This window comes from Varroa destructor, unplaced genomic scaffold (assembly GCF_002443255.2).
Source record: "Varroa destructor unplaced genomic scaffold, Vdes_3.0 BEIS01000001.1, whole genome shotgun sequence".
Taxonomy (NCBI): domain Eukaryota; kingdom Metazoa; phylum Arthropoda; class Arachnida; order Mesostigmata; family Varroidae; genus Varroa; species Varroa destructor.
In genome coordinates this window covers 26,273,238-26,286,974 of record NW_019211454.1, presented here as the reverse complement: position 1 = coordinate 26,286,974, position 13,737 = coordinate 26,273,238, and the positions used below count along the sequence as shown (strand labels likewise).

General features: G+C 40.5%; 1 protein-coding gene across 1 annotated transcript in view; it reads left to right on the top strand.

Moving 5' to 3' along the window:
• LOC111255262 (polycystin-1-like) overlaps positions 1-13,737 on the top strand; it is an 81,957-nt gene that overhangs the window by 61,375 nt on the left and 6,845 nt on the right. The window contains exons 38-45 of the mRNA XM_022817028.2: positions 61-341; positions 4,899-5,026; positions 5,416-5,533; positions 5,752-5,843; positions 7,830-8,060; positions 8,190-8,301; positions 11,113-11,269; positions 13,390-13,501. Of these exons, the coding sequence (XP_022672763.1) occupies positions 61-341; positions 4,899-5,026; positions 5,416-5,533; positions 5,752-5,843; positions 7,830-8,060; positions 8,190-8,301; positions 11,113-11,269; positions 13,390-13,501 (1,231 nt within the window). The remainder of the gene's footprint in view (positions 1-60; positions 342-4,898; positions 5,027-5,415; positions 5,534-5,751; positions 5,844-7,829; positions 8,061-8,189; positions 8,302-11,112; positions 11,270-13,389; positions 13,502-13,737) is intronic.

Sequence of the window (13,737 nt, the reverse complement as noted above, 5' to 3'; positions counted from 1 at the left end):
ATGTAGTTTAATTAGCCGCATAGTCGCTATACAGCCTACAATGTCTTTCGTGTTTTGCAGCTATGTGCTTATCCGTTGCCTGACAACGACCACAGAGACAATTACCTTTATGAGATGACAGTACACACAGGGGACAAGGATGGAGCGGCCACCGATTCGAGGATCTTCTTTATCCTCAGTGGAGATGATGACGAGACGGATGCACGAACCTTCGGTGAATCAAAAAGCAAACTGTTCCGCAGGGGCGGCCAGGACACATTCGTAATGGCCTGCTCTAAACCTCTCGGGCGGCTTAACTATATGCGTCTTTGGCACGATAACTCGGGCAAAGGAAAATTCCGGTGAGCCTAATTAGAGAATTAGATTTATGTGTATCTTATATCTCTCACACACACACACATTTAACTTGTTTACGTATATGGCTGTAAACCGTGATGCCGTAATGTGAATTTGGGCGAAGCAGGAGCATTTTGGTGAACAGCAGATTGAAAAAATTGCCTTTAGTGAAACTTTCTCAAGTACGAATTGTACTGCTGAACACAGTAAATGAAGTTGTTCAATTTCCTTTTCGTAACTTCCCAATGAAACGAAATAGTTGATCCATTGAGAATGCGACTCCTGTGTTAGCTCTCTCACAAATATCTTCATAAGTCAGATTTCTATTTCAGATTACCTGATTCGCGAACATCATGAATATTTATTCAGTTTAGTCAGTTAGTGCTTCCAAATGAAATTGACTGTAATGAAAGAGTATACTACGGGAAAAGTTTCTCGACACATTATCTATCTTTCGTACCTTCCGTACAAAATGCTGATCTGTGGCAACTGCTCAATAGAAAAGTTTGGCATACTGTTTTTGTGGCCGCCATTGCTTTATTCCTAGCATCCTATATATATATATATATATATATATATATTTATATATATATATATATAGTATACACTTTACTTGTGATTTTGTTAAGTTACCTTATCAGATAATGCGTCGGCTAACGGGCACTGTTCTCAAATCGGACTGTAGCTTTTTGTCTTCCTCTTTTCCTTTACGTCCTGCCTCTATCTCTACCTGCAGCGAGCTGAAGCGGTCTTCTCTAATCAAGTTAGCCCTCTCTCTGTCTACGTGGCTTCTTAATAGATCCGCTAAATTGAGCTCTAAGTCTCAAGAGTTTTACGGGTAGCAGAAAAGTCAGTGACGCTATGCGCACGACGCTGCCTGTTTTCGGTGACAGCAATAGGGGTTCGACGTGAGGAGCTTGTAACTAGAAGCTGCTGTAGTAGCACCGACAGACGGAAACTAGAGCCCAGGATTAAAATTGATTACTTCTGGCGAATAACTTTCGTTTAAGTGCTGAATCCTAGGAGGGATTGGTTGCGATCAAAAGCGACATAAAGCCTGAATGAAATATGCGTTTATCTATCTTGTTCCTAAAATAAGTTAAACATACTTATTAGGATATAAATCCTAAGTATAAATCTATCTTTAGCTTTTACATTGCTTGACACCATACAGGCTGAAAACAGGTCTACTCCTATGCATCTATACAGTAGAAGACACGTAGCTTAACGGTTACTCATATGCAAACATATATGCGGATGTCGACTATGTAATTTAAATGCAGCTTATTTGTTAATACTAAATCCGCAGACTTCAAACTCCGGGACATACGTTCCATTGCGAGTCTTGAAGGAATAGGACCCGTTTCAAAGTCAGAAACTTAGCTGGCCGAGCTACCGGTACCTATTTTTACTTTAGTAATAGCGTCATAACAGTAGACTAATCGTGGGATATAAATAATGACAAATAAGTTGTAACTAGAGCAACGTTTCTCACTATTAGTTCATTGAGTTGTCGATACATGTCGAATACGAAATATAAATATTTCGTGTATAAATATTCACTTAAATCTGACGCCTGGTTTCGAAGTATATCGAAATCTCGCTTTGAGTTCGTATCCCTAATGTAATCAGCTACCCATTGCTGGAAACTCTAAGAGCTATAGAGGAGACTGGGATACATATTTTTCGATCGTCGCTAGGTGAGTCGATTAAGCTGCATGCCGTATACAGTATATGGAGCCTATTAACCCTGACAACGACCCAAAGTGAATGCGCAGGCCTATATGGTGTTGGCTCATTTAGCCTTATCGCTATTGTCCCCTCGAGCTGGGCTGCTAAAGCCAATCGCCTCTGAGCACCCAATCGTAATTAACGGGTCGCACGTTTCAGGGATTAGAAATAATAATCATACTAAAATGTATAATATATACCATCTGTTGCTTGACGGCTTTGGTAGGTTAGTGGAAAACTAGGTAGCATGAAATTTATAAGATTTCCTAATAGCCATGCCCGATAAGATCCGCGTTGATAACCATTTAGGTAATGCCGACACAGGCTATCATGTGCCCCTAGAAGAAAATTGTTTCTTTACATTAGATCCCTTCATTGTTATGTTTTGTGAGTACGCTAATATATCTAATTCGCGTTCTTAATATGGGACCGGCCAGCTGACCAATGGCGTAATCTTACAAAACCATTGTATCCAGCCACTGTACCTCAAAGCCAAAAAAAAAAGATTTCAGCCGGATCATAGTAGTAATCGATCAGGACGATCGTAGCTTCTGGAATGTCGTAGGCATCGTACACCGACCGAAACAGCGCTTATTCACCTCTTTAACGACGTAACATTAAGGTAATCTTTACTACGGTTTAAAGTTACTACGGTAACTTGAAGCCTTCTTGAATAACGTGTAAGTGATCAAGATGATATATTTTTTTAAACATATACCACTTCGGTAAGCGAATTAATTTATTGTGATATAATGTTGAAGATTTGATATTTGTTCGAATAGAATTGGAAAGCATCATGGAAAATAGCAACACATTTCGTTCTAATGGAACCTAGAATACTCCTGCATCGAATCGTCCCATCTCGTTCCTTAGTATAGGTTATTCTTAAAATGTAACATATTGTTTGTTTGGGTTACACGGATATAACTAGCCTTGTGGAATTTTCACTTCGTTCAAATGGCACCAAAACAATTATGTAAATCCGAAAATGTAAACATAGATAAAACATGAGAGCTAAACGTGTTTTGCTCTCGTAGAATTCATCAAAATGTGTATATCGAAGTTCATTAAACCCAGAACTCGGTAAGGCAAGGGCGGAAAAGGTCAAGAAGTACAGTTGGCGCTTTGCAACCCATCAAGCAGAATAATGTTGTCTTCGCCCATAGATAATTGGTCCTAAGCCCATAGATATTAATCCAAAAAAACGACACGGTTTTCGGCCGCAGCGTTCCACCTACTTTACTAACACGACCCGTTTGGAAAATATACAGCGCATCTTTAGCAGTCCGCGTCAACGCTTGTTAAAAGCCGATCGATTATTGCTAGTTCCTCAGTAGCCTTTAAGTTTTCATTCGCATCTGACATGGTCCCTCGTTTCTTGAGTCGACTCTTAGTCGAGTATCATCTTAAATACTCTAGCACTACCGAGAGACGTTTCTCAGATAAGCGAAGATATTCTGGACGATGGAATTTTCGAACTCGACCCCTTTGAGAAAAACATAATAATAGCACGAGGCGAGTATCGATGTCCACTACTATTCTTAATGATTTCCCGAAGGAGATCAAGAGGCAACGCTGATAGATTTGTGTCTATGTGTTGATGATCTTGTCTTATTTGTCATGAACCCGCGTCGACTTTAAGAAATTGGCAACCTTCAAGAAAAACGTCGACGAACTTGGACTCAAAGGAGCGTACGAAAAATCGATGTAATGAAAATTCCTTCAAGAGTTTGCTAGCCGCGACAGATCCGTTTAGGCTTGAGAACATGGCAATTCATTACGCCAGTCTCTCTACTTACCTGGGTATAACGTTGTTACCAAGTGAACGATCATTAGACGAGCTCGTTACCCAGAAAATGCAAAGGTCTCTTCTAACCGTCATAACAATGGAGAACCGACGTAAGCGTTCGAGTCGATTTGTGTACGAATTCTGTAAAACACCGTGTTTTCTAGAGGACATGAAGTAAACAGGGACCTATAAACAGTTTATCCACCATAAGATGAGTCCCGTATCACTCAGATTTGCACAAAAAGATGACTTACCCCGTTTAAAGATACGGCCAACCAACATGCTGTGACTTGCGACGCGGTTTTCATGATCGTATTTATCAGTACTCGGTTACCATGGTTCAGGGGCAAATTGCCGCTGTTAACGACACGAAAGTCGACTGCGAGCGTTTCAGTTGTGCTTCCCCTTAACGCGCTACCTCGTTTGGTTATCTTCTAATATGATTTTTACATACGTTGGGATTTTTATCGTCACTATAGTGTGGCTTTGCCAGAATGCTGTTTACTGGAAGAAACAAAAACCTTGGAAAGCCTTACTCTACTTGGAAGCCTACCTCTAGCGTACTTGTCAGGCTTCAACTGAAATGGCGGAACTTTCAAGCTAGCAAAGTTATTGTAGGATAAAAAAAAATCTACTATTTTCTTTCGATTTGTAGCCAGTCAAACTGCCTTTTTCGGCAATTTGCAAAAAAATTAATTATAAATCTGCCATACAAAGGCTGCGGTCAATGAAGACTTACTCACACGAAATTATTCTAAATTACAAAATAAGACGAGAATTCTTGAAGAGTCGTATTCATTGGTACGGGTGACGCATTCGAAGGCTGGCTAGGCGCATCATTACGTGAAGTCAGCCTCGCCGTTTACTGCTCTGCTATTCCAAATGATAGTTCATTTTGGATGAACGAATAGATTGGTTATTATTATACAAGTAACAGTACTGAGAATAAATTGCATTGTAGTATACGTCTTTAAGGTACGAGCTTCAAGAGAACGCTTTTTATCGAGCGAAAACTTTTATTGTACTATTTTCCTTGGTCTAGTTCATGGTACCTGCGATTTATATCGGTTCGTGACGTACAGACCAACGCCCGTTACGACTTCATTGCCAATCGTTGGTTCGCTGTCGAGAAGGACGATGGCCAAGTTGATCGACTGCTTCCTGTTGCAGGTAGGCGACTAGTGGCAACCAGTGTCGCTAAATTGCCACTGGCAATTGCATGCAATGAACGTTATATTTCAATTTAAAATATCTATTTCTAGTAATGACGATATCAAGATTGAAGCGAGGTTATATATAGTTATTACAGGACATATATCGCTCTATTTCTAGCGGGATCGTTAAGAGCCCACCTTAGGACATGAGGTTAAACGAAAGATTGATGATGATACGTTTGTGGATAGGTACTTTGCAGCTGGAACTTATTAAGATATAGAATTGTTGTTAAGAGCAAGACTTGAACGGGACGTTTCGAAGGGCGAATTGTCGTACATTGGATACATGGTCAATGTCTGTGATGATTGTACAATACGACTAATAGATATTTGGTCAAATTTCAGGGAAAGAAGAGACGACTGAGTTCAGCCATTTGTTTCAACTGAAATCTCAGAAGAACTTTGCCGATGGACACCTTTGGTTTTCAGTGTTCCTTCGGCCACCAAAGAGCCGATTCACAAGGTGGTCATTATTTTCAAGTTTGCCTTATTCGTGCCAATGTGCATTCACTTGGTAGCTTGCGCTAAGTCCATTATTATCCTTATGATAACTGCAGCAGCTCACAAGATTCCCACCAGACAACATGATCCTTATCTGTAAGTAAGAACTAGAATACATTTAGTAGGATCAAGTAAGTTAGCTAGAATATCGTTATGACTATTACTGGTTTTGAATTGCAGATGCCAACGAGTGTCCTGTTGTATTGCCCTACTTTACTTATCGATGCTGGTCAATGCGATGTGGTATGGACGTGTACCATCTAAACCGTCTGGTAAGACCCTACGCGCACGCTCTAATACATACTGCTTGTGCCTGTGTTATAGTCTGGCCTATGATAAGGAAAAGACATACTAACCGAAAAAAAATTAAGGAAGGATTACACATCCACTTGTTTATACTTAGAGGATTAACACAGAAATGTATCTTAGGCTAGTCGGCCTTGACAGCGACCGGCCCAACATTTTCTACATTCATTCCAGAGAATTAACTTGTACTCTGTGCAACTTTGCACAGGATGAATTTATGCAGCAGCTGGTCAGTTTATGTATGAATATGCAGCTGCAACATTGTTCACAGATATTTTCGGACCTGAAGGTATTAGATCGTGGCTTGAATTGGGACTGATAAGGAGAGTATTTTGCGTATGCGGTTGTATGGCCTTTGCTTTGCTACAGATATGTTAACGCTGTAGAGTATTTTGTTGTTTTTTAACGTAGGGATATTTTACGTTCATAGCAATATATGAGCCATTCTGTAGATTGTCTTGTTCAGGCTTTTGACACTACAATCAAGGCCCATGAAAGATGGCGTTATGTAGACCTAGGCCAACGTATAGGGACTAGAATCGTGATAAGGTACATTTAACAGAATCTCTTACACATGTGTGGAAGAGATTCTATTAGCTAACCGGCTCCTAAGAATCCTGGGCTATCGATTGTTTTTTCGAGCTTCCGTAGCTCACGCGAATCCGAGTGAGCGAAAGCCATTTATATCTGTTTGCATTTTGCTAAGTCGGGGAAAGGTCGTCATTAAGTTAGCTGTAGGATGATGTTGATCTAAGGTATAGCCGACAAGACAAACACGACAGTAGCATTTCAGAATCTTGTATCTGCTTGACGTTGCTCGCCCGTTTAATAACGAAGTTATTTAAATTAAACGCAAACATATCTAGCTAAACCCCCTCACAAAATACTTCGTGTTATTAAAGTGTATGTCACCAATTGACGCACACAACGTCACAGATGTATATGGTTAATGTTCGACCTGCAGACAAACGACACGATACGTGTACGGGGACTCGACTACCGACTTAGTGTGGGCAGCATTTCGCATAACAGTCTCATAAATTATGGCAAGCAGCGGCTAAAATGGGTCGTCATTCCGTGGCTTTTGTCGTGACAGATATTAACACCGAATGGCTTTAGCCCCTGCAACAAAAAACCACATTATATTTATCCATGCTTTTATCGGATCACACAAATCAGATCATTTGCGCATGTTAGCACGCCGATGGGGAACTTTCTGGATACTATGGGCGCTCAAAGACAATGCAAACTTTGCTACATTTATACGACGTTTCCACTGCTCAGTGTAGCTTCAGTGTGAAGTTCGATGAAAGGCAATGTCGGGTCTCGATTGGAAGCAGTCCCGTTTCTCTTTGTCCTATTTGAAATAATATTCAGTTACTTTACCAGTACTCGTGTTTTGTTGTCTACTGCATTGCACGAGATCCTTACGCACGATTTAGGTATTAGCGTCGAGCATCTGGATAGGTTTTGATGTAAATCTCTGCTTTATTCGTTTATAAAGCACCTTTTTTTTTCGTCTATAGTGGTTCCCAACAATGAGTATATAACAGAGGTTAAAAAGTCATCTTTCCTATCCATATAGGATAAAGTTATGGTCCAAAACGAGCGTATATATATCGTTTTAGCGAGTAGAAATGTAGCTATTTCTCGTTTCCTTCTTCACGCCAATTTTAAATATTGTTTAGCGTTCGACCATAATGTAGCACGGCACATCGATATCGTACTTTGTACAGCGTAACTGTGTTGCCCAATACATATGAGATAGTGGTTTTAACGATTCGAAAACAGTATCTGTATCGAAAAAAGGAACTACAGTATTTTTTTTTTAGTTGACCCTACAAATTTTAAATTCCAGTCAACTTTAGATGCGTACTTTTTCTTCGAATACCTCGTTTCATCTCCGACACAACATTTAATCATGTCATCTTCTCTATTTATACTTTATACAGCATCTACGTTGAATATAGGACCGTTCGCTCTATCGCCTGAGCAAGTTGGCGTGGGGGTATTAGCCAACCTGATCGTGTTCCCGCCCACTTTTCTCATGATTACACTTTTCCGCAAAGCTCGGCTTCATACGAAGCGGCCCAACAGGATAGTGGAAGCTCTTCGAAAGCAACGTAAAGACTCGTTGATAGTAGGGCAACGGAAAGCTAATCCGGCCACAGACTCCACGACAGGTTAGAGCATCTTAAGAAAGTTAGATTTCTTTTATACAGATGCAGATTGTAACAAAAAAAAAAGTAAAACTATCAAATATTTCAGCACGACTTACAATATAAAATAAACGCATTGAGATTATCTTGCAGATTTGATGCAAACGAAGGATGGAAGCGTAACCGATCTCAATAGTATCGCCGCAGCCAAAAAGGAACAGAAAAAAAAAGCAAAAAAAACTAGAACTCTTCCATACTGGTGCAGGTAAGCATCAAATTGCCTTGTTGTTTATACGCAGATCCTATCTATTGGATATCGTCTACTAAAACCTGGTTCACGCTTTAAGAACGGGACATACGAGCCATATACTGAGGAGGTTCGATTGATTGAGTAATGAAATTGCTGACAAATACAGTATTTGCAAGCAGAATATAATTGTACAATGAATCTTGATAAAAATTATAAATCCTGAAGGCTTTATATCATGCACATACATATACATATATATATATATATATATGTGCACGCTATTGTTTGCGCGCGATGCTAATAAACATTTGTTTGACCGAAGAATTTTGTAAATGACGCGTTGTCGTTAGGACCAGCAGCTACATATCGTGGACCGTATGATAAGAAATGTATTAGAATAGCCCGAGTCATGCTTCAGCTGATGCGTGACCGTAACCTGAACAGTGCTGAAAGGGTTCTGTTTGAATCGTCACATCAGAGTTTGTCGTGAAGAGAAGGGACGCAACAAAAGTCGAGTAGGTCGGGGAAGGTACCAGCAGGTCTTAAAAACTCCTACTTTAGCTATAACACGCTCTTGCTGTTGTCGTCGTACATATACGATGCGCGATCCACTGTGACCAGGCATCAAAAATCTTTTTTCTTCCGTTGAACTATAGGTTAAACTGTTAAATTCATTCATTATCAGATTAATTTCAGCTTCGTTGTGAGCGGTTTGTGACTATCGACTATAAACAATGCGACAAGTCTCAAGTATTTCCTCCGTATGAATATAGCTCGAGCTCTAAGTGAAACTGTGCATCTGTTATTCATCCGTTCGGGACACGTTGTTGCGGTATTTTGGCTCTAACAGGACACTGTGACAACGTCCTATTAGGATAAGCTACGCTCTGAACTTAGAGAAACTACAACTAGAAGACAAGGACACAACAGGAGCAGTCTTAAAACCTAGGAAGTGTGGTTTCGGTTAAAATTGTCTGAGAAATTATAAGGACGCAGCTATGTACTACGATACCAAAAACGTCAGTCACAAAAGAGCTAAATGTTTGAATGCCACACGAATTGACGTAAAAAAAATTAATTCGATCCTATTTCCACCTGCAGAGCTCGTAACGAAATAGAACTACTGTTAAAACGATTGATGATTAGTGAAAAGCGCTCACATATGACAGTAATGTTATAAATCAACAAAAATTGAACTTCACGATTTGTGACGAAGTTCCACTGACGCGAAAAGTAAAAAATCGTCCATTGTAAGTTGCTACGGCCTAACAAAACGATTGATTAGGACCTAACTAATAAGATTACAAAAAACCATTGAAAAATCGCACAACCTCCAGCAGTACTCAGATCTTGGTTCTTCACGTTGTCTAATAAGGTTTATGCTCGCCTTTCACTGCTTTCGCGGCTTTGTCCGCGTAGATAGCACTTGCGTATGTACGCACGTGTCCTAGCCTAAATTCCTCTACTGGAGAAGCACTGTTTCATTAGACGACGAACAGCTTTGTGCTTTTAGATGATCCTCAAAAACAACTAAAAATCCCAAGACTTCCGTGCCCGCGGAAGTACGGGTCGCGATTTTTTGTCCCAGACGCCTTTCTCGAGTAGAAAGTTGTCAAAATAGTCTTCTTGTACAGAGATTGCTGATACTTACCAGTACTCTTAATTTCATGCGTCACAAGGTCAATATTATAGAGGTTTGTGCTGGTGTGCTGGCTCAGGGTCCGAGTACCACTCCAGATTTCGAATCGTACGGTATTCGCATAACGGAGAACTAGCATAATTCATTTCAGCCATTCCTGCCAGACTCCTCTGGCATATATTTTTGAAGCACCCGAACAACTCAGCATATGAACTCACCCACGCTCCGGTCACAAAACAAATAAACAATGCTGAGTTGGCCGTTCTTTAAGTACTGCCCAAGAAAATTCGTTCGAAAACTTGAACGTTACACTCAGAGCCTCTAGCAGGAACCGGTTAGTATCCACGAACTTCTTGCATATCTCGCACAGCCTCCCTGTACCGACAGATAATTTTCGCGGCGATCCTGCTTTCTTCGAGGGAAAGCGTTCTTGCACTTTTGTTTAAAAACTTCCGCGTCTCTTCTGCACCAATTTCTAAATCAAACCAGTCCATACACCCGCCCCTCTGTCAACTCCGGTCGCCATTTTCATTCCTTCGGAAGCCGCTCGTACTCTTCAGCCCCAACCGTACCGTGGGGGGCGATTCCCTATCAGTCAGATATTCGAACAATTTTTTCGCGACCTCTGCCACCTCACTAAAAAAAAGGTTTAGCCTTGTCCCGGACTGGCAAGACGTACTCGCTTTGCCCTTGTACACATACCGATAGTCGGGAACTTATAATTCTATATATATATATATATGCATATTTATTGGCGTAATTGGTATATTTACATAAGTACTGGCGGCCATTAGGAATTAGCATTAGTTTACCAGCTAAATGTTGCATACAGGCGCGTTTGAAATATTGTTCTGCGTTCTTTGGTGTAATTCGGAATTCAGGACGGATTATAAGAAGCATAAGTCGTCCAGTTTTTTTAGGAAACTTTTTAGCGTCATACGAAAACCTCCCAAAATAGTGTATTTGTATCTGTTGTGAGGAATAACATATCAATCTCGATTAACTTCCTTTGTTTACTATAGACCCAGGGCATCTATGGTATGGTATGGCATGGCATTAAGTATATGGATCCTTTAATCGCATCATTTAATACACCGCCTAAGTAAGTGGTTTTATTTTATAAGGCGCGCGCGGCCTAGTTTTATGCATTTTCTGAATAAAGGCTTTTCTGCGCTATCGTTTGCTAGGTATGTGGCCTGGTTCATATGCCTGACATCGATCTTTACCTCGGTCTTCTTCATCTGGGCATACGGAGTCCAATTTGGTGACGAGAAAACGCGCAAATGGATCACGTCACTCCTGGTGTCCTTCTTTACATCTGTCCTCGTAACACAACCAATCAAGGTGCCGGATCTACAAACAGCCGATAGCGAAACACTGCAAATTAGAGTTCTTCCATATAAAGTGATATTTATAAATATAACGATTAAAGTAGTAATAATACAAACTATTATTGTTGTTATAAAAGGAAGAAGGGTCTATGTAATACTAGGATAGCTTACGCTCGTCGGTGGCTCACAACACGGTTGAAAAGTTTTTAATTAAGGGATGCCCATGTAATCAATTTGTAGTATCGTGTTATGGAAAAACATCAATGCAATGGCGGCATTTTCATTTCAAGTTTTACATTATTACGCCTATTGCTCCAGAAATTAGAATTTATGCAAAGGAGAAGTTCAGCAGTGCCAACAACTTAATTTTAAGTGCTCGGTCCGATCTGACTCTTTACGCGATGGCACTGAGCCCAAATGGCTGGGATAAAGAGTAAAATGCTTGGTTTTCCTTCCGTTTCCTGCGCTTCAGGACTGAATGGTAGATAGCTATCCGGATTAATATAGTTTTAGTCTTATATTATAAATAATAACACTTCGAGACGACACATTTTTAGTTTGTACAAACGTTTCATTAAGTCGCAACGGTTCATTCAAGCTCTATTGTAATTTACGACCTTGAATTTCGAGTTACCTACGCCTAGGTAATGCAACTTCTGTTCCTCTCTAAATTTCAAGTGGCCACTAAAATATGATAGTGCACATTTTTCCGTCAACACTTTGTTTAACTCACTAACTTACACGCAGATGCCTCAACTGACAAGACGTTTAACTCGGCCTGGTAGCTTTGAACCGCGTACATTTCATCTACAGTACGATCCTATTCAATGAGCCTATTTAAACACTATTAGATAGAGCTTGACTTCGGGTAAAAAGTCCGATAAAGCAAGAAATCGGCCCGTTTGGGCCCGTCTTGGGCATGCTAATATTCTAGCAAAAATAAGCGTTCCAGCATCGGTTAAACAGCAGCCATTACCAGCCTTCGCCACAGAAACATTGTCAAAGCCTAAATACCGTTTTTAGATATTAACGTTGCTGACTCAACGACCGTTCCTATCCACGTTTAAACTTTCAACAGTCCGGAGATTTCAAAAGCCGTTAGCGCGAGCAACATATCAATGAACGATGGATCTAGCCAAGCTGTTTAACTTAACGTACTGGAACACAATGCTACTGCACAGATTTTCAGAAGAAGGTTTAGTTTAAGCTAATGTGACCAGGTCTTATTATGTCTAGATGCAAATATATGGATTCTCGTGCGGACCATATATTTAAACATGTTCGCCACGGGTAAGGTTACTTGCAGTGATCAGTGACAAGATGCCTCTGTATCTGTCTCGATCTGTAGGTCATCAAACAGTTGAAGTTAGTGCCTTCTTACAAATGCTACACAAGTCACTCAGCAAAGATATGCGCTAAGCAAACAATCCAACAAATAACTTAAAAGTTAAGCATTAGAGCTTGAGGGCACTATCCGTATGAAGCCAGTTTGTCTTATATAAGACAAACCGGCGCTTGGTGTAAAGCTTCGCTTGAATCGCAATGCAGGGACTGTTCACTGCTACACAAAGAACACTTGTGACAATTCGGGAAATCAGAGTTTCAAAAGCTAGAGGAAAATAGCAGAGAAAATAGATCGGTAGTTAGCAGTACTTAGGCTCTCCATTCTTTGCAACACCATAAGCCTGATTATCGAATGGCGTCTTCTGTGCAACACATTCACTACTGATTAGCCCTGTCAAAAGTCGTTTTCCATGGCTTTTACTTGTGTCCTGTTTACCAGGACCAATGTAAAAGCCACTCAAGACATCCTTAGAGGCTAGAGGCAAAGAAAACGCAGGCCAATCACTTAGGTAGTACATTGCATTAGCGTTCGTAAAATGTTTGATGGATAGCGCCTATCTTTCTCTTTTGGTGCCCACCATTGCTGAGTTCTTATTTCTATTGTATTTCTATTGAAATGTATTTCGAAATAGTCGTAATCAGAACCTAAAAATAAATTATTCTCTAAATTCAGGAAGATTGGCTTAGCTGTTCGCTTACGGCTTCAACAACCGCTTTGCTTGGGGTGGACCATTATGCATGGATTTGCTAGGGCAAAAATGTTGATTCAATACTTTACGGACGTTGCAGGTGTTTATGACAGCCATAATTCTATCAGCGCTGTTTAAGTTGCCGCAGAAGGACGAGGAAGATGACGACGACGAGGAAGAAGCGTTCGCCGGTTCAGCCGGACTTTACCATTGTAAGCGACCGATTATTTTGCGATTGTGACTCGGGCCCATATTGTTTAGAATCAGTAAATGAATTGAAGTTAATGTTTAAGTGACGAGCTGGACTGCATCCGCATCAGCGGGACTTCAGCCATATAGAGCATTTTTCACTGCCAACAACCACATTCGCGTACCTTCATGCTAAAAGTAACAATCGCGTGACAAACCGGAAACGTTTCCCTCGAAATATTGAGCTTGAAAGAAGCAT